We start from the raw sequence: 26,745 nt of genomic DNA on the forward strand, positions 1-26,745 counted from the left end.
AGTAGACTGGGAACTGAACCCGAGACCCTTTGGTGTGCTGTGCTGACTGATGCTCTAACCATTTAGCAACAATGACCAAGGCAAAAGGATAGTATTTTTTAAGTGAATACTTGCTATGTCAGATGGTAAAGTTTTACATGCATTTGCTCTTTTACCCTCTCAGTGAAATCTGCTTGCTCTTTCAAATTGAGCACAAACCCTCCAGAAAGCATACACACAATATCAATGGTGTTTGTGGAGTTCCAACTACCGATGGTACTCCAGGAGAAGAGGCCTGTGCCATACAAATGAACCTGGGAGAAACCTAAGCTCATTAAAGCAGTTATTTACTTAGGATCCACAGAGGGGTCCCAGAGAATCCATAAACCACCTTTCCCTCTCTAAATGTCTACATATTTTTCTGTAAAAGCAATTCCAACTATCAGATTGTCAAAGAAGACAGCAACCCTCAAAAGTTAAGAATTGCTTTTATAAACTCTCATCTTGAAAGTTTGAGAAAGCCTAAACGGGAGGAAGAGGTGCACTGTGGAAGAATTAGATCCTGCTACCCTCTGAGTCCACAGCACTGCTGAGGATCACAGAGCAGCACAACAGTGAGACACAAGGGGCTCTGCCATGCCCTGAGCACCACCGGCCCAGGCCCCACAAGCACCAAAGTCTGTTCATTTAACCCACCAACAATCACTGCTCCTGGCTTATTTCCATGGTTCCAATGAATATGCTAGATCTATTTATGTTGAAGATATTTTAAATATCACATACCCTTCTTTCATTGATCATTGATCATTCCTCAACGTCTCCCAAGAAAAATAAGTTTTCAAAGATATATTTAGGTACAGATGGGTTGGGGATTTGAGGAGCACTGGTGTGAGGGTGTGAATGTATGAGTTCGTTAATGAGTGTGTGTGTGTGTGTGTGTGTGAGAGAGAGAGAGAGGGGGGGGGGGGGGGATGGATGGCAGGGGTGGGGGTGGGCGGGAGGGTGGGAAGCGGATGGATGAGATGGTACACTGAGCATGCGAGGCAGATGATAGGACAGACACTCATTCCCAAGAGGGCGGTCATTCTTATTGTTACAGAATTTACCAGGCCACTGAAAAAATATGCAGGAAAAACCCATTTATTTCTAGACATTTCACATGTACCGGCACAGGAGTCGGGAGAATGTTTCTCTCTAAATCCTGAGCAAAAACATGGAGGAAGCATTCCCTTTTTATATCTTTCTAGCCCTTTGTCTCCCAAATAAGGGTTTTCCAGTCTCATTTGCAAATTCTTAAGTAGCCCCATTTACTGGGGCCTTGAGACCACAACTAAAGGCCTGGCCTGGCACCAGCACTGATAACTCTGTCTGGGGATGGTTTATGGCCTTTCTAAAGTGGGAGTAAACAGATCTTGCAGGACCAGGCAATTAAAAGGGCAGTGGCTGGACTATAGGCTAATAAGAATGTGCATTAGGTTAATGGTGCAGATTCAGATTGCTAGCCCCCTAAAAATGTCTCATTTTCCCCATCATTATGATGGCCACAGTGGGTACTGGCACCCTAACACAAGCATGACTCCGAAGATATAACTTCTCTCTCCATCAGCACCTGTCAGGGGTCTCCCTCCTCTTCTCAGAAATTCTCATTCTCAGAACTAAGGGCCCATTCAGTGTGCCAGACCCGCTGGGTGTCTGCAGAGCTGGCAGCCACCATTCCACAGAGATGACCCTACAGTTTGGGGACATAGTGAATTGCTTATACCCTTCCATCTTTCAAACAGATAAGTACAAAGCATTAAGACTTTGAAATTAAAAGACTACAAAGCAACTGTCCACTGTAGAACTCTCAAGTCCCTGGACCTGATCTTCCAGTGTTAAAGTGTTCCTGGCCCAGCGATTTCAGAATCGGGCATTCCCTTCAAACAGAGATTCCCAGCCGAACCCCACCTTCCTGAATCTGAACTTCTGGACTGGGCCTACGAACTTGGATTTTAACCAACTACCCAGGTGATCCTGATGTACAGTCTGAGGCCCAATGCCATGGGCTTCCCACCCACCCCCGCCTTTTCCTTCCTGTTCTCCCTGCCCTGGAGAGCAAAGCCACCCTCTTCTCCACACTGGAGTCACGTAGACAGTATTCTCCAAGTCACTTCCTGCTCGGTGCTCACCAGCAAACAGTGAGACCACAGTGCCTAGCATACCAAGATCTTAGGGACCTGGCAAATGTCACATCAACTTCATGGCACACAGTGTGAAATTTCCACTCAGGGCTGCAAAGAGGAAGTTCAGACAAAATCTGAGACTGAAGGGTGAGCCACTTAGCCTTAGTAACCAGAAAACTTAAGAAGATTTGTTTTTTGTTTTTTTAAATATATTTTTATTGATTTCAGAGAGGAAAGAAGAGGAGAGAGAGAGATAGAAACATCAATGATGAAAGCGAACCACTGACTGGCTGCTTCCTGCACGCTTCCTTCTAGAGACTGAGCCTGCAAACCAGGCATGTGCCCGTAACCAGAATCAAACCCAGGACCCTTGAGTCCACAGATCAGTGCTCTACCCAAACTGGCTAGGGCAAGAGGATTTGTTTTCATTTCAAGAAATATCAAAACACAAGTTCTTTTCCACATGTAGTGGAGAAGTAAACAAAATGTTCAAGTACCTCCTGCAAGTGCCTTAATGAACTCCAGCAAGGGGTCAAATGAGATTGAATGGTAAAAAGCTCTGTAAAACCAAGAGTGTATCATAAGTACAAGGGCTCAGAACACCACTCTAGACTAATCCAAAAAAAGCAAGAATCCAATAGTGTCCAGTTTGACTGGCTTTTTTTCCACAGCAGTAGTCCTCCATTTTTTTCTGCTTCAAAATGCCCAAGAGATGGAAAGGCAATGAGTTTCAGGTTTTTTTAAGAACACAAAAAGCACTAACTATAACAAAAAAATATGAATAAATTGGACTTCCATTCATTAAAAGATAGGATTAAGAGAGTGAAAAGACTTACTACAGAGTAAGGCAAGATATCTGTAATTTATATCTCCAATAAGGCTCATATTACCCAGAATATATAAAGAATGCCAACCAATAAATAAAAAATGAACAACTCAATTAACAAAATGCATAAAAGACTTGAATAGACCATAAAGGAGGACAAACAAATGGCCAAGGAGCACAAGAAATTGAACTCAACATGATGACTCACAGGGAAATACAATGAAAATCACAATGAACCATAACAAACTCCCTCCTGAATGAGCTCATTCAAAGACCATCAATACCAACTCCTGACAAGAACATAGAGCCACTGGAACTCTCATACATGCTGGTAGGAGAGTAAATTGATAAAACCAAACAAAAGTAAACATGGACCCACTCTATGACCTAGCAATTCTACCTCTAGACATATACCCATGTGAAATGAGTGCATATGTCCACCAAAAGACACATTCAGGAATGCTCACAGCTTTATGCATTATGGCCAAAATTTTCAACAACAAAAAGCTAATATCCATCAATAAGAAAATAAATTGTTGTATACTTAAACAATGGAATATCACACAACAATAAAGTAGAATCAAATATTGCTATACACAACATCAAGAATGAATCTCATTGACATAATAATGAGGGGAAAAAAGCTGGACACAAAAGACTATAGAGGGTATATTTCCATTTCTATGATGTTCAAACACTGACAGACATCAGAACAGTAATTTCGTCTTGGGGGAGGGATGTGGGCAATGAATGGGGTATGGACACAAGGATACCTGCTGGGCAACAGAAACTTGATCTGGGTGTTACACAGGCAGAAGGTGTGTGTGGGGATGGGGAACAGGGAGACAAGGGGTTGGTGATTAAGATACAGACTTAAGGTGTTAGGCATCTTGTTGTGATTACACCTTAATTTAAACTGTTTTTTAAATACTTATCAACAATAAAAATATTTTAAAAAATAAAAAGTGTTTTTAAGTAACTTGGGCTCACCAGTTATTCTAAGTCTAGTGCTTCCTTGTTGTGTAAGCCTAGTTGACTAGTAACTGAACTATGCTATTCTTCTTTAAAGTGCAAATTTTAAGAATACCTACCTCATGGGGTTAAATGAGAGATGTATAAGGCATTTCAAAGGGTCAGACACACATTAAATGCTCCCACAATTAGTTATCACAGGGACACATGAGGTGGAAGGGAGGAGGCAGGGTGGTAAGTGTGAGGTAGGATCAAAATTATGGAGGGACATGGACATGTGTGTTTGTTTAAAAAGGAAAAGAAAAGAACCACAGGCACTTCTGATTCTCATGACCCCACCCCCAAAGGCTTCACCCACAGAGAGCCCTGAAAATCACACCCCTACCAGAAAGCAAACCAGGCCAAGTGCTGAAGTGGCATGCAGACTCTGCCATTGCAACCATTTCCTCCTGAGTGAAGCATCAAAGTTCTCTTTTTACTTGATAATTTATAAGGACAAAGGTGCCTTGAGCCAATTCTAGAAAATCTGCCAAGGAGCTCCCTCTACCCACTAGGTGAGAAAAGGAACAAGGGACATACAATCCTTTCTAGAGCTCAAGCCCACGGTCCTACTTAGGAGACAGCACTTTATTTTCGCTCAGAATAAGTCCTTGCTTACTGATCTATCTGGATCAGCTTGAGGATCATGATCAAGGATCTGCAATTTTCTCTAAGCTGGTACCCGCCTATCACACAGGGGCGATGCAGAAAACAGTTATTCATCTACCACAGGGTAAAGTGCTACCCACCACCATCTCTCCTCCAACCCTGGCCTCCAGAAACAGCCCACAGAAAGCTATACTTGGTTTAGCAACACATCTAAGAGCCAGGACCACTGATGTCAGCTCAGAGCCTTTTCATCAGCCAAGAACAAGCAGAATCACAACCAGCCCTGACTCCAGGGTTACTTGACAGCTTTCCTACTCATATCTTATTCCTGAATCTGAGTCAACAATAGTGATCTCAGTGGCTTGGCAATTTACCCACTTCCTACTGGACAAGGAAATGCTATTACTAACTCTACCCCACTGAAACAAACACACTCAGAATCTAACAGTACTGTTCTTTCTAAATAAACCTCTAGAGCTAGGATTTACTCATTCATAAGACTATAAATCTTATATTGGCAAGAGCTTGTTCCCAGATTCCATCCACACTACAGTAATTTAAGGGTCAAGTTCAGCGTAAAAGGAGGATGGTAACACCCACAGAAACACATGTTCTCACAGCCTGTGTTTGAAACCTGCCTGCTGTGTTTATTTAGGAAGAGGAAAATGATAAAAACTTGGAGAATGGGGCTGCCATGCACAGGTGAAAGGGCTGTGCGAGTAACAGGGAGAAGTGGTCCTTGCCTCTGAAATGCTCTTGGGAAACTAATTTCTAACAGATCCTGGATGAGAGCTCAAAGCTCAATAAATCTTCATTTTCACAAACATATGGCAGAAATTCGTTCGCATAAAATAGGGCCAAATCCAGGCAGAATAAACTTGAAGAATGACATCTCTTCCATGTCTGCCTAAGAGACTGCAGGCTCAAATGTCGATAGAGACCAGGCAAGAAAGCAAAATGAGAGAAACTGGGTAAGAAGTTCTTCACTGTCCAAACAAAACTGGGTTTGGTCTCATTTTCATTAAAACATGCAGTCTTTTGTTTTTATTATTTTGCACTCTTACTTTTTGATAGAGACATGGGACAAAGGAGTAGTTCCATGAGAAAAACAACAGTGGAAGGACAAGGCAAAGTGACAACTGTCACCTGTCGTCATGGTGGAGAACAACAGGGAATGGTGGGAACTACAGCCAAGTGAAAAGGCCAAACGCCACCTAGCAGAAACTTCATCATTCAACACTACAAATAGCTGATACATGGGATGGCAAGATCAGCATTTACAGATATTTTCAATTTTAAGATGTTGCTTCAAACACTACTCAAGCCAAACCAAACATGTCTGGCCCACCAGTTTGCAACTTCTGGTGGCTGTGTGTGTCTTTCTTTGCTCTCTCTACTTGAGCTCTACTCCAGGATATCATGGCATGTTATAAAGTCATCTCATGCATAAGAACCAATAATGATGCATGCGTGTGTTCTTGGTTAACCTAAAAGTCAGACACAGCAAAGTATCTCCAGTTCATCAACAAAGGAGGAACCTGGGCTACTTTCCCCTCTTTCTCAACACTCAGGACCTACTGTCATCACTAAAGGACAACATTAATCTACTCTTTGGAGATAAAAAGTTATGACTCTGCACAAACTATGCATATTCTGAAATAATGGAAAGTCCCTGTCCATTATAGAACTTTGTACACGAGAAGACTATATAACATGCCATGAGAACCTGGGTGGGTTCCAGGTGCGAGAAAAAAGTGGTGGCCCACATAATGTAGCTAAGATCTATTGAATGTTTCTTATGGGCAAGCACTGTGCTAAGAATTTTATGAGGATTATCACTTATTTGTCACAGTAACTACATGAAGTAACTACCATCACTATACCTCTTTTAAAAAACTGATATTCAGAAATCATTTGCACAATGGCACACCACAAGTAGGTGGCAAAGCCTCCACTTGAACCCAGTCTGCCTGACTTTAAAAGAATGCCCACACCTTAACCACAATACTGTACTGCCCCCAAGTGCATGCAGTGTATGTCCTGAGATTCAGGGCTACAGCTCCTTAGGAGGAAAGAAGCACCTCTCCCTCCACCTCTCTCTCTTTCTCTTTTTCTTTCTCTCTTTTTCTTTCTCTCTCTCTCTCTCTCTCTCTCTCTCTCTCTCTCTCTCTCTCTCACACACACACACACACACACACACACACACAGTTTTTAGAATAGAAGCAGACTTCTAATTAATTATTTAGAAAGGACCTCATCCTAAATGAAAGAATGCCTCATAACCTATTACAGCCTATAGCACTGACCTCCTGGGAGGAAAGTTCCTACTGTTATTACAATAGCAGTAATCAAGTCATCTCATGCATGAGGAAAGGTTCTATAAATTGTTATACATTAAATATGGCCAATCACATCAGATAATTCCCTACATCTTTATTTTAAAGTAGAGTGAAGTCACAAACCGCCAGGAAGCCCAGATGAAAAAAATCTTTGTGCATTAAGTTGCATGGTTCTTCCACATACCAGCTATCGATTGAGAACCTATCACATGCCAGCCATAATGCTAGGCACTGGGGACACAGGAGTAAGCACATTTTAACACACCACACCAGGAAAAAACATTATTAATTATTGAGATGAGTAAGACTCTGGAAGAATGCAAGCACTTGTTACTATTGTTCATAACTAACAATGACAAAATATTCTAATTCAAGAACTCCTAGTTCATTTAGGAATTTTTTTTTTCATTTTTACTATTCTATCTCGTGATAAATAGAAATCCACATAACTAGAATTTACTAATTGAATTGTCTCTTCTCTTCATATTTACATTACAGAAAAATTTTGGTTTAGATTTGCTTAAATTAAACACTTTATATACAAAAATTGGAAAACAAACTGGTATACCAAATCAGTACCACCACAAATTTCACTCTGCAGACTAAAGCATCAAAATAAGGTTGATTGGTTTCATACCACAGTCCACTAACAACCACATGCCATTCTTCTTCTTTTCTTTTTTTTTTTTAACATATTTTATTGATTTTTTACAGAGAGGAAGAGAGAGAGAGAGCCAGAAACGTCGATGAGAGAGAAACATCGACCAGCTGCTTCCTGCACACCCCTCACCAGGGATGTGCCCGCAACCAATGTACATGCCCTTGACCGGAATCAAACCCGGGACCTTTCAGTCCGCAGACCAACGCTCTACCACTGAGCCAAACCGGCTTCGGCCCACATGACATTCTTATTTAAAACATAATCAAACAGCAAGTACTGTCTAATTATTAAAAATAAATGTAAAGCCCTGACTAGTTTGGCTCAGTGGATGGAGCGTCAGCCTGCGGACTGAAGAGTCCCAGGTTCGATTCCGGTCAAGGGCATGTACCTTGGTTGCAGCCACATCCCCAGTGGGGGTTGCACATCCCCAGTGGGGGTTGTGCAGGAGGCAGCTGATTGATGTTTCTCTCTCATCAGTGTTTCTAACTCTCTATCCATCTCCCTTCCTCTCTGTAAAAAATCAATAAAATATATTTTTAAAAAATAAATAAAAATAAATGTAAATGACAAGTTCAAATGATAAAAATTCCCAGAACTTCTCAACTAAATTACTTTAAAGAACAGCTAAAAAGCAATCCAGAAAGTATGATGTTTCCCCCTGGCTCTGCCCCCACCCAAGTCATGGAAGTCAGAGCAGTATAACACCCTCTGAGGAAGGAAAAAGCCATTTCCTCTCTGAAATGTCATTGGCATTGAGACCAGTGCTCTAATCCAACCAGCAGGAAGGCAAAATCAAATATTATTTCAAACAAGGGGGGAGAAGGGGAGGAGATGGGAAGTTTGAAACCAGGAAAAATGGATTCATCTGTTGCAAAAGATAAAGGCGCATTGCACACGAGGACCAGGAGGATTGTCTGGTTCTCATCACACGGGGCAGCCGAAATCACTCCGCTGTTTTCTTCACCATCCTCAATACACAGACACTGCAACCAAGAGCCTGACACTTCAGAAATCAGGCAAAATGTAATGTTTGCACAGAGACTAGATTAACTATGCGTGCTTGCTTTTGCAGGAAAATGGGTATAAAATGATTCATCATGAATGGGTGGGAAGAAGGGATTTCTAGGGAAAGAATGAGTCACTCAGAATACCTTTGTCTTGAGAAGTAATAGTCACATGATGATTTCTTCTACAGAAATCTACACACACACACACACACACACACACACACACACACACACACACTGCTCTGACTCCTGTCAATGTATGAAGTTTAGCTAATTTTCAACTGGAAGCCTGGTGGTAACTAATACACATACAAAACTGCCATCTAGTGGTTGAGGACTGAAACAAAGTGTGTTACATAAGATGCTTCTTTTTGGAAAACACAATCTCACATGCACACAATCTCACAAAGACACACAAGCAAGTGCATGCATACACACCACATACCAAACTGAAAGTAACAGCATTATTTTAACTTCAAAACTAGTATGGTTTCCTTTTGAGATCAGACATTGGAAAGAGTATAAGACTTTATCTTGTGCAGGAAATATATCTGTAAATAACAAGTTGTCACATACATATTTTAAAAAATGGAATCTTCCTGTAGTAGATAGCCCCTTTGTACATTTAATACACCTGTATTTTCTCTCAACTTACAGGTGAGTAGAAAATTAATGGCACCATAAGAAAAGGACACCATCAGGATAGAAAAAAAAAATGGACTCAAAGATATACCCACAAAAGCTAAGGTCCACCATAAGGACAATGAAGTCCCAGGTTTTAGGGGAGAGAAAAAAATCCAAAGGCACAATCTTTTCCAAAACAAAACTGTATCTGGAGTAAATATTAATGCATTCCATCTTTAGAACAAGTCTGCAAGATAGGTATGATAAGCCCCTTCTAACATGTTGATATGATTTAACCACCTGCCCAAATTCACATAGTAAGGGGATGATCCCAAATTCAAATTCAGGGCTGCTTCAATCTTTTACCTGCATCATGCAACCTGCTATAAAAACATACTTGAAATAAAGGTGGTGACATATTAGAAGGTTTAAATAGGTTTTTCAGATCCTCCATAATCTTTCTATACTCCACTATCCTTATTTTAACCAATCTTCCATTTTCCTGGGGGGGGGGGGGGGGGTGTGCTATACAGACATGCAGACCATATGTGTATTTGCTGAAGTTTTAGTTTAAATAGCAACTAACATGATTAAGCTCCTGTAGTCTCTTTCACAACAGTTCACTGAAGTCCCAACGGGAAAATAATGTAACTCAAACATTGCATTACCTTAGAAAAATAAATTAAATAGTCACATGCACACCATGCTGTATTAAAGCTGTATAACATGATGTTACTCTGCGTCTGGAAGGAAATTACTGGAAACAGATATTCAAAAATGAACAGAGGTATATAAAACATGCCTAATTATACAACCAGCCAACCAACTGAAAAGAAAAGTTTGCATACTATGAAAACAAAGAAAAGTTCGCACACTATGCAAACACAGGACATGGTGGGAAGATAAGAAATGAGGTGACAGTGGGTATGTCATGCCTCACTGGGACTGGTCCAGAGGACAGCTGTCCCTATATTAGTGGAAAGCTTGCAAAAGGAAGACTTCATATTTGATTTGAAAGAAAAATCAGATGATGACTTTTAAGAAACAAAGTCCAATAGATTCATAGTGCTTCATTAAACTTTACATCTCCATTGTTGGTAAAGTCTCTGGCATATAATGATGCTAAATAAATGAGGGAAGGAGGGAAAGAGAGGAAATGAACTCAGGGTATTCTAGTCATGCCATCATTCTCTGTAAGAATGAAAGGTAAGGTCCCTCTGTTGCATTTTCCCCATAGCATTCTGGTCCTCCAAATTTGCTCAACACTCTCTCTCTCTCTCTCTCTCTCTCTCTCTCTCTCTCTCTCTCTCTATATATATATATATATATATATATATATATATATATATATATATATATACTGTGTGTGTGTGTGTGTGTGTGTGTGTATGTATGTATACACACACACACACAGAGTATATGCCTTTAATTACATGAGTGTGTGTATGTGCATTCTATTCTCAGAGATAAATTCCCTGAAGGCAAGGACTATGCTTGTCTTGGTCTCCATTACACCCCTAGCACCAAGTACCTAGGTCCCCTCTAAGATTCCAAGTACCTTTGCTGCCACTTCTGGAGTGCCAATGCTGGGGAAGGAGCCTTGAACACTCCAAATAATATCTCCAAATGTATGGACCATTGGAGGTAACTAGTCCTGTAAACAAGAAAGCATTCTAATCGTTTCCTTTCCACAAGAATAAACACAACCCCTTAGGAGCTACATTGATTCGGTGCCTCAAAAAATAAGGCTTTTTTCCCATTATTTTCCATACAGTTTAGTGACCCCTCCTGGAAAACATCTGGGAGAAAACAACCATGTGTTACTTAGCATCTGTGAGAAATCTCTTAAAAATAAACCAATCCAGGAATACTAGGAGATGACTACCACCAGGATCCTTTAGCTTAAATATTTTCCTTACATTTGCTCATTAATATCCATGAGATGCTGCATGGGAAAGTTAATCATTTAAAGTGACTGAAGACAGACGCTGCCAAGTATTAGCAATTCACAGGCCACTACCGCTAATTCACATGCTACTTTTCCACGAAGTCCATTTTTTTATTTTTATTTTTCAATAACAGTTGACATTCAATATTATTTTATATTAATTTCAGGTGTATAGCAAAGTAGTTAGACAATCATATAATTTGCGAAGTGGTCCTCCCCACAGATGAAGTCTCCTTTTCATTCAGGAATTTTACACTAACCTCTCTCCAAAAGAGTTGAGATACTTTCAGGGGGGAAAAATGATAAATTTAGTCTTTATTCAATTAGCCAATATAAAAATATAAATCTTGAAATGCCCCTTGCTACCTATTAGAAGTGCTAGCCCTGGAAGGGGCAGTCTCTCCCTATTCAGAAAGGTATTTAAGGTGTCAAAACACCAAACTATATGGAAAATAAAAATTACAAGTACTACAACAGAACCATGTACACACATCCTGCTTATTAAGAGGAGATTTAGCAGCTTTATTCTGTACCCCTCAATTCATGCCAAAGGAAAAGAGGCAGCAACTTAGAAGAAATCAACTTCCCAAATCCACTCAGAATGCTGAATGTGACACGTCTGCTCTCGGATTATAATTGGGATTTGCAAAGCTTTTATGGGCACAGTAAAGGGGGGAGGTGGTATGAAATGTTGACAAAGGTAGAAATGGAGAGTTTTAACTGCCTAAAAAGCAACAGTCAACAACTTCTGGGAAACATCTGAAGGAGAAAGCACAGAAAACAATTCAGCGTCAAAAAACATCACTAAGTTTGCACTCTGTCTCATAGAGAGCTACCATGCAAGGCATGTTCTCTCCCAAACAGCCATGCAGAGAAACGACAATCTCTAGGGACTATACATCTGACCAGCACCAAACAAGTGGCCCCACTTCCAAACAGACACATTGTCTTAACTTCTTTCATGGAGGTCAACAATATGAATCCCCCACTTTAGAACTGAGAAGAAAGATGTCTACAAGTGCTTAAAGCAACTTGGTTTAAGATTTATTTAAAATCAAGAATAAGCAATTTTAACTTGACACGCACTTTTTACAATCCCCCTGGGCTACCCCAACTTAAGGTACCCCTCCATACAACCCTTCTCCACTACCTTCCCCTCTCATATACCAAGCATGGTGAAAGGCTACTTTCTTTTCTCTACAAATTGCATATATTTCTCTTGCATTTAGAGTCTAGTTACTTAACAATAAATAATAACAGCTACCCTGGCCAGTGAGTGGTGCTAAATGGTTAAAGCATCGACCTCAGTGCCAAAGGTCGAGGGTTTGACTGCTAGTCCCAGTGCAACCAACTGATGTATCTCTCTCACACATTGATGTTTCTCACCCTCTCTCTCTCTCCCTCTGTCTCCCTCTACCCCCCTCCCTTGCACTCTCTTTAAAAATTAATGGAACAATATCCTCGGGGAAGGATTAATAATAACCCTATATAAAAGACCAGGGACCATAAGAAGCATAACGATCGGAACAACCTATCGACCAGTCGCTATGAGGTGTATTGACCACCTCTTGGTCCCTCCCCGCAGCCTGTAGGCTCTGATCACTGGATGGCCAATGGGGAACTACGGGGAACCAGGGTGGTGGTGAGACGGGGCTGAGGACTGGCAAGCAGGTGGAAGGCAGACCTCTTGGTCCCTCCCCCAGGCCCATAGGCTTGGATCATGGTGAAGAGGGAACCACTGGGAACTGGGATGGGCGGCAGTGGGGCAGGACTGGGGACTAGAAAGCAGGCGGAAGATAGCCCTGATCATAGGCTAGACCTAGGGACCCTACCCATTCACTGGGCCTCTAGTAATAATGACAACAGCTAATACTTGTTGAGCATTTATTATTTACCATTCTGCTAAGTATTTTTATATGCATTTTCTTCCTAATTCTTCACAATTCTAGGAACTAGGTACTATTTCATCTTAATTTTCCAGATAAGGAAATCAAGGCCCCAGAAAGATTAAGTAATTTGCCCAAGTTCACATGGCCTCTGAACAAAGTCAAAATTTAGATCCAGGTTGTTGGACTAGAGAGCCATAGTTGTAATGACTAAACTGCTAAAGAGACACAGTTATTTCCATGAACTTCTCACTTAGGCCAAAAGGGCATGTTCCCTGCCTGGGAGCTCCAGCAGCCTCCAGCAGCCACAGTGCAGACACACATCCTGGTACCAGAAGGAGTCCCACACCTGCCACACGCAGAGGGGCACACCCCAGGAGGTACTCCATTTCTGGATCCTCTAGAGCTGGAGCTAAGTGGCCATAGGGAACGTCTCAAGGAGGGGGAAAGTACTGGCTTATCAAAAATGGTGTGGCTTTTTCATTTAATAAAGGGGAGAAATCAAGTGGCATTACAGGAGAATCATGCCGGGATTTAAGGATCTTCCTGATAGCACTGCTAATCTTAAACAGATAGCTCAAATAAGCTGAGCACATGGCTTTCTTTGAAAGAATTAACCTGTTGCCAAGGAAAGTGTCTCTAAAAATTGGAATGTTGTCAAACTAGCTTAACACCATGAAATGGTACGACTTAATGAGACACTATAAATCTTGAGGAATAAAACACAAAGTTCTCTCTCAAAGACTGTGATTTCACAAGTGGGTTGCTATTGTCCCTGGGTGGGCAAGCACGAGCGCGCGCGTGCGCGTGCACACGCACACACATACACCCTCACACAGGGGTAGGTGAAAAGCTGTAACTAAAAGCTGACTTTCTTTTTAATTGAGGAAAATGTCTCCCTGCCCTTCTCTTTATGCAATTCCTTTTGAATCATTTTATTGAATTTAAAAAAGTAAACATTTCTTTAAAGTAAACAAATCTCAATAGCTGATACAGTCATGTTAAAGAGTCAGTTTTATTTAAACATCTATTCAACCTCCTGAGACAAAACACACATTCCTAAGACAAGGAACCTTTACACTAAAATAAAACCAACCAACCAACAGCTCAGTGCTGAACCAAAAAATGTGAGGAGGTAACATGGATCCTTAAAAATCAGCAACAAGCCGGAGTCTATTCCCAAATGAATATTAAAAGGTGGAGAAGGAAAACAGGAAGTTTTGACTGAATGGAAAAAGATACGATATCCAAATTCAGTAGTATTTGTTCCTGGGAAAAGTGTGACAGCTACTCACCTGTCTACTGCTTCTACGTCAAAGCAAAACCTCTTCTCAATAGAGTCTGTTTTCCGTCGGATGCAGGATTTGAGAATGATCGACTCGTCTTCTCCCTGTTACGAAAACACAGACTATCAAAATGAGGCCAGATTATGGGCTCTGCTTCCCTCCAGAACAAACATGGACAGGACTGATCATTTCCTCTTCTCAAACCTGAATGTTCATGAACACAGGAGGTAAACAGTTGATCATAAACCTTCTCAGGTGGCTAAAATTTGTCAAGCATCTTCTACTTGAAGTCAAATGTCTTCAGTACTGGTAGATCATGATAGTCCAGCATCAACTCATATTACATTAAATTCTTGTTGATATTATTTTAAGTAGGCTTAACCTGTAGATTTTACATGAGTCGAAACAAAATGACCTTGAGGTTTCCTCCCAACTCTGAACTTCTTGGGTCTTGGTTCAGTTGTCACTTCTCAGGAAAGTCAAATACCCTTACACCAGTTCACACAGCACCGTGTGCCTCTCCCTCCCTCAGAGCACTGATCACAGCTGAAATTTCCCATGGATACAAGCAATTACTCAAATGACATATCTCTCTTCATTGGACTCTAAGCTCCTTGAGGAAAGGGACTGTGTCTGCTTTTGCTTACTCTTGTATCCCCAGAGCCTAAGCAGGCCTTGGACTAGAATAGGCACTCAACAAATGTTTTAACAGATATATTGAGATATAACTAATGTGTAATAAACTGCACACATTTAATGTGATCAGTTTTATGAGTTTTGATGCCTGTATACATCTGTGAAATCATAACCACAATCAAGCTAATGAATATACCCATCATCCTCAAAAGACTCCTGCTGTTCCTTTGTAATCCACCTCTGTACCGCGAAAACATTGAATGTGCTTTCTGTCACTATAGGCAAGTTTGCATCCTATATAACAAAGAGCTAATATGCTAATTAAACCGAACAGCCGAACAACCGTCCAGACGAACTTCCAGATGTAGCCAAAGCTTCCTGAGGCAGCTGGGGCTGTGAAGGCTGAGGCAAATGTGGCTGCAAGGGCCAACCCCCTTTTACAAACTTTGTTCATAGGGCCTCTAGTATTCTATAACTTTACAGAAATGGAATGCCCTTTTATGTCTGACTTCTTTCACTCAGCATGATCCTTTTGCAACTCATTCATGTTGTGCAAACCAAGAGTTTATTTATTTTTATTGCTGAGTAGTACTCCATTGCACAAATGAAATGCTATGGTTTTATCATATAGCACTAATTTCTTCTCTTTCTCTCATGTAGGAGTTTGTTAAAGATCCTGTTTCTCCTGCATGTCCCAATCTTTCTTGTTCTAAACTAGGGAGGAAGTTAGTAAACTTGCCTAGTTTGTTGAAATAATAGGAAATGTGACTGCATATGGTAAAACTAACCTCGCACTAATATCCAAAAAGTACACAAAACACAGAAGACCTTGGAAGAGATAGTTTATATTCACAGCCTTACATCTATTGGGTTTTACTGAATAGCTAAGATTAAGTTCTCAGATTGAGAACTGCTCCTTCAACACTGTGAATGTATGAGTGTAAACGCCCAAACACAAGGGATTCTGACTATGTTGATGTCTGACTATACTTCAAATTGAATGAACATGGAACAGCTTCTACTTTGAAAGCTTATAGAGAAGTGTCCCTGGTAAATGGGAGGGAACAAGGAAAATATAAAATATTGTCAAATATAAGAAAACAGAAGATTCTGTTCCAAGAATGGCTATATCATATCAAGAAAAATATATAAAGACAATCTGTTCACTGCCTATGGTTTAAAAAAGTGGGAGATGCAGACAATAATCACTTAAACAGATAAATGAAAAGTTAGAAGTGACAAAAACTAAGTTGTATTACAAAAGCCTAAATTAAGGAGATTTGACCTGATCAAGAAGGTCAGCAAAGGTTTTCCTAGGCTTGGACTTGAAGGATTCATGCGATAAGACCAGCCTTGGGGATGAAGAAGAGCAAGTGGGAAAAAACCTGTGGTCAGTCCTTAGCTCCCTAAAAGAACTGAGGGAAACTAGTATGGCTAGAATTCCTGAGCAAGAGGAAAAGTGGAATGAGAAAGAGTTTGAGGAATGCAGCCGAAAGATCAGGCAGATTGTGGTCTGTATGCTGAGCGCTGTGGGGAAATAATGAAATATGTCAAATGAGGGAAGGAATAAGGTTAGCTTTGGGCTGCTGCACACCTCCTGCAGAAAGGAACCTCCTCTCACACTGCAGGATGCAGGGAAGTCTCTCTCACCAGAGATAAAAGACAGATCACATAAAAGGGAAATGTGATTACCGAGGAAAGGAGAACCCTTGGAGAACAACAAGGAACTCCCAACCAAGGAGCTTGATGCAGCCTGAATTCCAAATGTGGCCGCAGGAACATCCTCCAGCCCACCCAGTCTTCATATAGTGTGACTCTGATACTCCTTCTCCCACTGAAAGGCAGTGTCTGCATCCTCTCCCACTGATTTTGGGTGGTTTGGGTGGGCTTTTGTGACTGCTTAAAAAAAAAAAAAAAAACACAGGACAGCCCTACCCAGTTTGGCTCAATGGATAGAGCATCAGCCTGCAGACTAAAGGGTCCCAGGTTCGATTCCAGTCAAGGGCACATGCCCGGGTTGTGGGCTCAGTTCCCAGTGGGGTCATGCTGAAGACAACCAATCAATGACTCTTTCATCACTGATGTTTCTATCTCTCTCTCCCTCTTCCTTCCTCTCTGAAATCAATAAAAATATATTTTTAAAACAAACAAACATAGAACAAAAGTAAGGTAATATGACTTCTAAGAGTAGGTCATTTAAAAGCAATGCAGTCTATGTTTTCATTACTGGAATATTCACTCTTTAAACATTTAGCTTCCTAGTGGCCACCATGCTGTGAGGAAGCCCAAATATGCCACATAGATAGATCAGATAGACAGGCCCTGAGACTCCAGAGAAAGAGAGGGAAGAGAAGAAGGAGGTCGTGGCAGGGAGGGGGCTATTCTCCCCTATTCTCTCTGGCCTTGAGCTGTTTCAGGTGTTTATTGTTCCAGCTGGAGTCACCATCTGATTGGAGCCCCAAGAAAAATCCTGAGCCCAAACCACCCAACCAAATGCTCAGCAAATTCCTGACCCACAGAAACTGTGAAAAATGCCAGGAAGATTGGTGTTGTTTTAAAAGTTGCTCAGTTTGGAAGTGAACGTTACACAGCAACAGATAACTGGAACATCTAAGCTGCCAAATGGCAGCCCTGTGAGTATCAAGTGAGAATTATGTAAATCCGTTTCACAGGGTGAGGTCACCCAAGAATTTCTAGCCTCTAAACACATTTGACAACTTAATCCTGCATATATGTGAAATCCAAGAATCTTTCTTGGTTGTAATTTCTAATATAACTTGGAGCTAAGACTAATTTTGTATAAGTTACTGTTTAGGATACTATGCCTCCTGGAACTACTGTATAAAAACTAAGAAAATTAGAGTGGAATATTGGAGGTTCTACTTTATACAAGCATTATCGTTATTTGTTAGTCAAGCAAATCAAGTGTGAAATTAAAAAAAATTAACTCACCCCCTTTCCTCCTGACTTTTGGTCAAATGGTACCATGGTGATCTGTTTGGAATCCCGCTGATATGTACAGTAGTGCTTCACCCAAGAAGTTCCAAAGTGACCTGCAAAGTAATATTTTCCATAAAAAAAACTACATATGTCCACTGTGTGTCGGGGAGACATACAACCTGTAACCCACAATGTTCACCTACCCTTAACTTGTTTTTAGGTGCACTATATTCCCCACACCAGCTAGACTGGAACAGGCAGAAATCTGATCCCACGGGCTGGAAATGGAGCTTAGACAGGCTTTCCTCAGAGACCAAGGAAGACTGTTTCCCACTAAATGTTACATCCAATGGGTCTTAAAAATGTAAGGGAAGTAGAGGTTCCCTGGGGAAATTAATTCACTTTCCCATCATCAATCTCCACTTGAAGTTTTCTGTCTCTCCCCTGACAGCAGTAAGATGATTCAGGAAAGAACACAGAAAGGCTCCTCAAAGAGCTTGTCACTGCTCCCATCTGCTGCAATGACTTCATGTTTCCCACACAGCTGCTCTGCGACTATGTGCACAGACAGACAGGAGATTCTGACCTACTTCCAAGCCCCTAATTTCCACTTTAGCAGAATTCAAGAAGACTGAGAAGCAGAAAGAAAATACAGAGACCTCAGAGATACAGAATGGAAGAAACTGTAAGTGCCCAAATGTAAACTAAGGACTCTCCCTCAAAATTATCCCTCAGGAAAGATGGAGATGCCCACCCCCTTCAAAGTCTAAGTCTCTGATTTTACCCAGTGCTTATTATTTTTTTTAGCCTACAAGGACCTTTGCCAATACTGGTCTTAGATGCTTACAGAATCACATAGAAGTTGTGAAAAAAATAATTATAATATGAATAGAGATTCTGCAGACATTTAATCATTGTTTTTCAGGGTGTGACTGACCATTATAAGTGTTGGAGATTACTTAGTAAATTTAAAAAGCATTATGATAAAGTGTCTGCATTAGAACATCAGAATCAAATGAAAATACCAACCATTCTAATGTCTCCTTTTGTGGCTTCAAGAAAAAAAAAAAAATTCAGTGATAGCACAACACCAAGATTCCAAAGTTGCTTGTATCTTGGACAATTTGAACATCAAAACGAATAAGGACAGTAATGAATTTAGCCTATAAATAAATGGGAATCCATGAATCCATACTGATAATAGAAAGATAGAGGGGTGAATGGGCAGATGGATAGATGGATGGATGGATGGATGGGTGGGTGGGTGCGTGCGTGGGTGGGTGGATAGATAATAAAGATGAAAAGGAGGAAGGGGGGAGGGAAAGACAAAAGGAAGGAGAGAGTGAGAGAGAGAGAAAGAGAGAGAGATGCAGGCAAAGTGAGGACACTTCCTTACAATATACTAAATGGCAACTGATAAATGTGGATGAGTGGGAGAGCTGAGAAATCACCATTTTGCAACCATTATAGTAAAGATCAGTTCAGGTAGAATTTTCAGTGCAAGCTGAGTCTATGGGGGACAGGGGTGGGGATATTAAACTATTTCTCCACAGATTGCTAATTAGTTACAAGGGAAAAATAGTGACTGTACAGGGAAGAAACCAGACAGTACCTCGAATAGGTGATCAAAATTTACATCACCACTGAAGGGCAAATGGCCACAGAGGAGAACACAGTGTTACCTGCGTAGGAGATAACCAGGGACACATAATCTGAATCTAATCTTGAGGAAACATTAGCTGAACTCACACTGAAGAATTACATATATTCTTCAAAAATGTCATGTCATAAAAGACAAAGAAAAGCTGAGGAAGCTATACAGATAAAGGAGACTAAAGTCATAACAACTACCCACAGTATGAGCTCCTGCCCTGGAGAAAAACAAATGCTGTGTAAGGGTATTTATATGGGGACAACTGACAAATTAGAATAGACAGTGTCATTTATATTAATTATCTTATCAATGTTAAATTTCCTGCATATGATAACTATGGTTACATAAAAGAATATCCTTATTTTTAGAAAACATACGCTGAAGTAAAAGAGCATGGTATATGCAACCTGTTCTCAAATGGTTCAGAAAAAACTAAAATTGTGTATGTACCTACTACGGGGAAATGATAAAAATTCATGCATCCAGGTAAAGGTCATACAGTTGTTCTCTACAGTATTCTTGAAACCTTCTTTAAGTTTTGCATTACTTCAAATAATGTTACAAAAACTTTCTAAGAAAAAATAAAGATTTATCCCAATGATATGCTCTGGGCTACTGTGTTAGAGAAATAAAACATGGAACCAATGATAATCAAGACATTAATGCTGAAAGAGCACGTGAAGTGTTTGAATAAAACTGTACAACGTAATGTGAGCGTGCAAAATTCAATACTAATTTTACCTATGTAAGTGAATATTAATAAATTAAGCATTATAAGTAGACATTGGACTGTATTTTTGTGGTCCTAAGAATTTATATTTTCAAGTTCACCTTAAATTCGGAGGGAATAGATCTCACTGGGCAAACAAGGCATCCCCTTACATCAGGTATATATGAAACACAGAACTAAAGTAGCTTGTTTCCTGCAAACCTCAACAAGCTCGTCCCTATAAGAACAAGGGACATGAAGTTCTAATCACAACCAATGCTCCAACTTCCAACCACACTACTCCCCCTATTGTCCACAGGGAACAATTTTAAACGCATGCAAATGTTTAGTAATCACTGAACAGAATAATCACTGAAACCAAGTGTTCTACTTCTGCTCCATCAGGAAGCTTCCAGGATGAAGATGTTTGTATAACCCAAAATCAACAGAAGGACATAAAAGCACAAAACCGGGAAAAATCTGGGAGAAGTAATATGTCCAGCCAAAAAAGCAGGAGTAGGAGACTATGAGAAAAGCTATTCTTTAAAGAAAACAATCTGCTATCTTTTCCCCCTAGTATTGCTTGCATGAATCAAGCCTGGGAGTGCACAGCCCCTTCAGTCATAAAGCCTTCCTCTAGGCGTAGGGCATGAATTTGAGAGTCATTACTGAAAACTCCATGTCCCAGCACCTGGCATTTCTTTCCTGGCATCACACCAGTAAAGCAATGATGAGTCTTCTTCCTGGCTCTGGGAATGAGCTCTTGTTTCTATTTATCATAAAATGTAAGTGTTGGTATGACTTGAGGAGAAGAGGGAAAGCCCCATGGTTGTTTGGGCCTTGCTGAAACAAGTTTCAAATGAAAACAAAATCACTAAATTGTAAGTCCACCAAAGGATATGATTGCTAATGGACAGTTAGGTCTACCAGGCAAGATTTTCCCAAGTCCTCCATGCCAAAGGTATGGTGTTTAAAGCTAAACTAAGGGGACAGGCACCTCAAGAGTAGAGAGACATGAGGGAGAAAAGAAGCACGGTGGAACCTCACTGCATTCCAGTTACAAAGAAAACAGAACATGTCCCTTGGCTGTAGACAAGACTTGTGGACACCACCCTTCCCCTAGGAATCTGAACTAGGAAAATACTCTCATTCACCCAAACCTGTGTTTTCAAAAGTTTTGGCCAGGCACCACCAGACACACCCTTCACCTTGTGGGCAAAAAGCATGAGCACACCCCAAGCTGTTGGTCGCCACAGGCACTCACGTTTCTCCTGAACGTAGAGGTACCCTTCCATGGTGTAGGGACTGATGGTCTTGTGCTCAAGGGGATTCTCCTTCATTTTTTTCATCAGTGATTCCACTTCTGACCTGGTGCCTTCAAAGCGATTTCTTGTCTAGGATGAAAGGAATTATATTCAAGTCAAAGAAATAAAACCCTATCCCCACCTCTAGCAATTCAGAACCTCTACCAATAGAATTCTTATATCTAAAAATCAGATAATTTAGTTCTAAAGTCAGCCATCTAAGAATTAGGCAAATATTCAAGAAGTATGCTTTAGCCGTAAGGTCCTCTACCAGATTGTCTCTCAAACTGTAAGGACCATCAAAATCACGTAAGGAACTTGGAGTAAATGTAAATGCCCAGGCCTCACTCCTAAAGATGAAATGAGTACCTGTGGACCCAGATATGTGTATTTGAAATGAGTATCCAAGGTGATTCTGCTCCACAGGAGAGCATGCCCCCAGCTCCCCTCAGGCCTGAGGGGCTCATCCTCCAGCTACAGCCAATGTTGGTGGCTGATATCTCAGATGGTTTCCTCCTCCAAAGGGAGCTGCCTCACTGAGGGATACTCCCTTCCCCAGGGCAGCCTGTACCCACCCAATGACTAGTCTGGGGACAAAAAGGGAAGATCCCCTTGCTTCTATTCTCATGGCTCCAAAGTCCATCCCTACTCCAGGGCACCCAGAGCACAGACTGAGGCCTCTGCCTCAACTGCATCTCAGCTCAACCTCTCCTGCAGGAACTTCACTCCCTCACAAGTATTTCTGCCAACACTGCTCCCTGTAAACCTGCTACGTGTAAATCTCCACTTCCGTTGGCCCTCTGAGGAAGCCAGCCAAAGGGGAAGCCATGCTTTGTGAAACCTTTTCCCAGACTCTGCAACTTCCTGCCAGTGAGCTGCAGGCTTCCAAAAGCCATGCAATACAACCCACATGGATGCATTTGGTTTCTTTTCTCCATAGGATCCTCTAGAGACAAAGATAATGTAGATACTAATATGGTCAGACGTAATTAAGAAGGGGGCTCGGGCCCCAGGAACTGCTAACCAAAGAGCCTTGGGCAGGATTCTGAGCACCAAGAGGCCTCACTGTGTAAACCACACTGACTTGGATTTCCTCTCAGCATTACTAAGAGTTGAACAAGAGCACATCCTTTGAGCTGGAGGTCAGCATGTGTGCCCCACCCCCTCTCCTACACACACACACACACACACACACACACACACACACACACCCTGTGGCCAGGCAGCTAGATGCACAGAAGGGGGCTTGGCAGGGCAGGGCTGGGTTGGGCTGAGCTGGGCTGGGCCTTCCACTGCCAAAGGAAATCCTGACTCTGGTGCTACAGATTTAAAACATAATCAGCAGCAGCACTTCCGAAAACATAAATAGTGCTTTGAAATAATAGAGAATAGGATGATGTTCTAATCTGTGGCCACCAAGACCCTAGAAAAACTTGCCCCCATCTGCCCTTTGAACCAAGCAAGACCCACCCCCACCCCCTTACCTGCATTCCATCCCAGATAAGTGCTCTCTATGCAACCAGAACCATAACGTGTTTTTTCCTTTCCTTAACCAAGGAAGGGAAGTCTGTCCCTTTGCCCACTCACATTCTGTATGCTAATGGTCAGCTGCATCTTGAAGTCGCTGAAATCCTTGGCCAGTTCATAACCGTGGTGATAGAAAGTGAAAAGTCCTTGCAAGAACGCCAGTAGCTGCAATGAGGTGGAAAGGCAGAGTTCACCATATATGTAGGCAAAAGAGGTTATTATGTAGTTGTATCTGAGTTCCCAACCCTGGTTGAAAATCTAGAATAAAAGTAATAAAATGGCTATCACTTACTGAGCACTATTTGTACTCCAGAAACAGTAACTTTATATGCACTGTCTCACGGAGCACTCACAGCAACCTATTAGGTACATACCACTGTTGTCTTCATTTTCATAATGAGGAGGTAGACTCAGAGAGGTCAAGTAACTTGCCCCAAAACACACAGTAAATGGCAGCCAGAATTTGAAGCCAGATCTCCTTGACACCAATACCCAAGCTCTTACCCTGTGAGCCTCACCACTTCTTAAGATAAACATTTCGTCAGAAAAGTGAAGACCAGAGCTCCAAGTTAGTCTTCTAATATGTTTGTAATATCAGGTTACTGTGCAGAAGTGTATGGTTACATTGATAACCAACAAGAAAAAAAGAAAAGGAAGTTGGTAGATTCTGAGTCTGAAGTCTAACAGGCAAAGTCAAATCAAAAAAAATCATCCAGGTCAGACTTTAGCTCAAGTGTGCTTCTAAGCTTTCCCTCAACTATTGAGAAGTAAGCACTATGGATTCCTTTATTAAAATACCCCCATGTTCCCACATTTTCAGGTACGAAGGTTTCCCTAAATTCTCATTTAAATTTGCCTTGGGCTAAAGGTAAACCCATTCTTTGTTTAATCTTGTCTTTAGTGAAGAGTGCAAACATCTGTCCACTAAAATTCTTATAAGAGACCTTCATATACTTAAAAAACTATTAATGTCCTTGGCTGGACATTAATGCCCCTGCCAGCCTTCCCTTCTCCAGTGGAATAAACGTCCCTTCAGTCTTTTTTCTGGGCCTAAGTGCAAGCCTCAAGGCTGCCCTGGGCCCTCCCCGAGTTCCACGCATCTGGCCTCAGTTCCAAATCTCAATCTGAAAAAGGATTACAGTCAGAGCTTGAACAAGGTTTAGAAGAACCAGAACTTCACTCTATCCTAGGCTCTGTTTTACTGAATTTAGGGACCATACCTGTTCTAACTGGAACTTCAATGCCGACTCACATGTTCTAAATGGTCCACTCTGACCTCTCTGATCTGCCTCTACCATGTTACATCAGACACAGCTGCTTTACTTTATGTTGTGTTTAGTTTTTCTGTCCCTAAATGAAGATACCTTTACCTATTAACTGTGGTCTCACTTATGTTCACCTAAGTCTCCTTTTCTGAGAGTCAGCCCTAATAATGGGGGGACTCATTCCACACTACTACTCTCCCACCATGCTTGTGACAGAAATGGAACGCACCAAGGTATGTGCAACGCTAACTGAGATCAGAGGAAAGACCTGTCTTTGGGCTGAGCCACAGGCCCAGCCCAGTTTACCAAAGATCTCTGTACAAGAAGTCAGACAAAATCCAGCTTACAACGATGTGGTACCTTGACTCTCCACTGCCACCGCCCCTGCATCACCCACCCCCTGAGATCCTCATGGAAGGAGGGGGAGCAGGCATTGCTGGATCCTCTGGCTGTAAGAAAAAAAATCATCTAGTGGCACCACAGACAGATCCTTAACCTAAGTCAATGAATGGGCGGTAAGGTACATAGAGTCACCAAAGACTAACGATAAACGCTTGCTTCGAGGATGACCTAGCCTTAGGACTTACTCTATGTATTGGATAGAATACTTTTTTGAGAAGGCCCATACTTCTCCTTCTAGATGGCTCCAGTAATATACAAGAAGGGGCTCAGATGACAAACCTAGTGTCAGTTTTCACAATGAAAACTGTTCTAGCTCTTCCCTCCCTGCTGTCCTTGAATGCTGTGCCCATCACTTTTCCAAAGCACTGAACTATTCCCTACAGGAGAATAAACAGAAGATAAGCAGCTAGTTCTAAGGTCATTCCTCCTATTAGCTCTGATTTATCCTTCCCTTAAAGTCAACAAAGCCTTTCTTGCGCAGAGCAATTAAATATCTCAAACAGCTCACTAAGATGCCACCTGGGCACACACGAAAGTGCTCCAAAGGCAGAGTTACCTATATTTATTTTGGTTTTCACTTCCTTTGGTATCATGCCTGATCATCCATTTTTCTATGGAAAGTGATTCCTTAGACACTGCTACCTTTGGCCCATTTCCCCTTCTTTCTCCCCCGTGTAGCATCTTTTCTCTTTACCCAACCTGCTGACATACCCTTCCCACAAACTGTATGAACCTTGAACCTGTTACCCAGTGGGAAATGAAAGTCCATTCCTGGAGGTGCCAGGCAAGGCCCGGAGAAGGACTCCAGAGATGGAAAGATCTGTCTGCCTCAAAGAAATGTTTCTACTCAAACACACAGAGGAAGAGCTTGCTGCAGCCTCACCTGCTTGTCAGACAAAAGAAGCCAGTACGGCCACCCAGGCCCCTCCCTGAATAGTCACAGCACAACCAAGACCTTCCCCACCTCCCTTTGCCTGCACCTCCATTGTTGTGTTCCTCAGGAAATACCTGTTTAAAAAAAACAAAACATTCCTAGCTGACAACATTGATCTAATTTATTTATTTTTAAGTAAGCAAAAATGTAACTCCTTTATTTTAGTGGGCTGCATCATGCTGGACTATCTGATAACTTTAGGTTGTTTCCATTCATAGAATAGAGCTACTGTGATGGGTTAAATTGTGTCCCCACCCCCTATAATCCTGCCCCTCCACCAAAAGATATGTTTAAGTCCTAAGTGCCACACCTCAAAATGTGATTTCATTTAGAAACGGGGTCCTTACAGAGGTAATCAAGTTAAAATGAAGCCATTGGGCCTTAATCTAAAAGGACTGGTATCCTTACAAAAGGGACACAGAGAAATTGGACACAGAAACTCACAGGGAAGATGAGGGATAGGACAGATGAATCTTCAATTTGAGGAATGACGAATACTGCAAACAAACCACCAGAAACTGGGAAGAGGAAAGCAAGGATCATTTCCCTGCAGGTTTCAGAGGGAACATGCCCTATCAACACCTTGACCTTAGACTTCTTTCCTTTTATACTATGAGGCATTGCATTTCTGTTGCTCTAAGATACCTGGTTATAGTACCTGTCTACAGGAAACCCAGCAAACTACTATAGCTGCCAAAAAGCATTCATTCATACAACAAAGGACAGACAGAAGTATGATGAAAAGCTGGGCTGGGTAGGTCATATAACTGTCTTTAGCTCATCTTTTACAGGAGAACAATAATGCTACCTACACTGGGCTGTGTACACACTGAGATCATCTATGAAATGGGCTTAGATTAGCACACGAGTGCCAGCAGGAGCTGTTCAGAAAGAGAGATAATCACACTGATGTGTTAGAAGATGCACTGTGCTAACAGCGTCCAGGCCAGACTGGAGAAGGGGGAACAGACAGGATGCCTCAGACCAAAGAAAAAGAACAAAGACCTGCCAAGGGGCAGGAGCAGTGAGAAACGAT

At 41.5% G+C, this 26,745-nt stretch overlaps 1 protein-coding gene across 4 annotated transcripts in view; it reads right to left on the reverse strand.

Annotated features, from left to right (window-relative positions):
- ARHGAP26 (Rho GTPase activating protein 26) overlaps positions 1-26,745 on the reverse strand; it is a 408,339-nt gene that overhangs the window by 257,609 nt on the left and 123,985 nt on the right. For all 4 annotated transcript variants that reach the window (XM_036423211.2, XM_036423210.2, XM_036423209.2 and 1 more), the window contains exons 7-10: positions 23,169-23,273; positions 21,542-21,671; positions 17,927-18,027; positions 14,348-14,442 (exon numbers count right to left, since the gene is read on the reverse strand). In XM_036423211.2, coding sequence (XP_036279104.1) covers positions 14,348-14,442; positions 17,927-18,027; positions 21,542-21,671; positions 23,169-23,273 — 431 coding nt within the window. The remainder of the gene's footprint in view (positions 1-14,347; positions 14,443-17,926; positions 18,028-21,541; positions 21,672-23,168; positions 23,274-26,745) is intronic.

Source organism: Pipistrellus kuhlii, unplaced genomic scaffold (assembly GCF_014108245.1).
Source record: "Pipistrellus kuhlii isolate mPipKuh1 unplaced genomic scaffold, mPipKuh1.p scaffold_m20_p_8, whole genome shotgun sequence".
NCBI classification, from domain to species: domain Eukaryota; kingdom Metazoa; phylum Chordata; class Mammalia; order Chiroptera; family Vespertilionidae; genus Pipistrellus; species Pipistrellus kuhlii.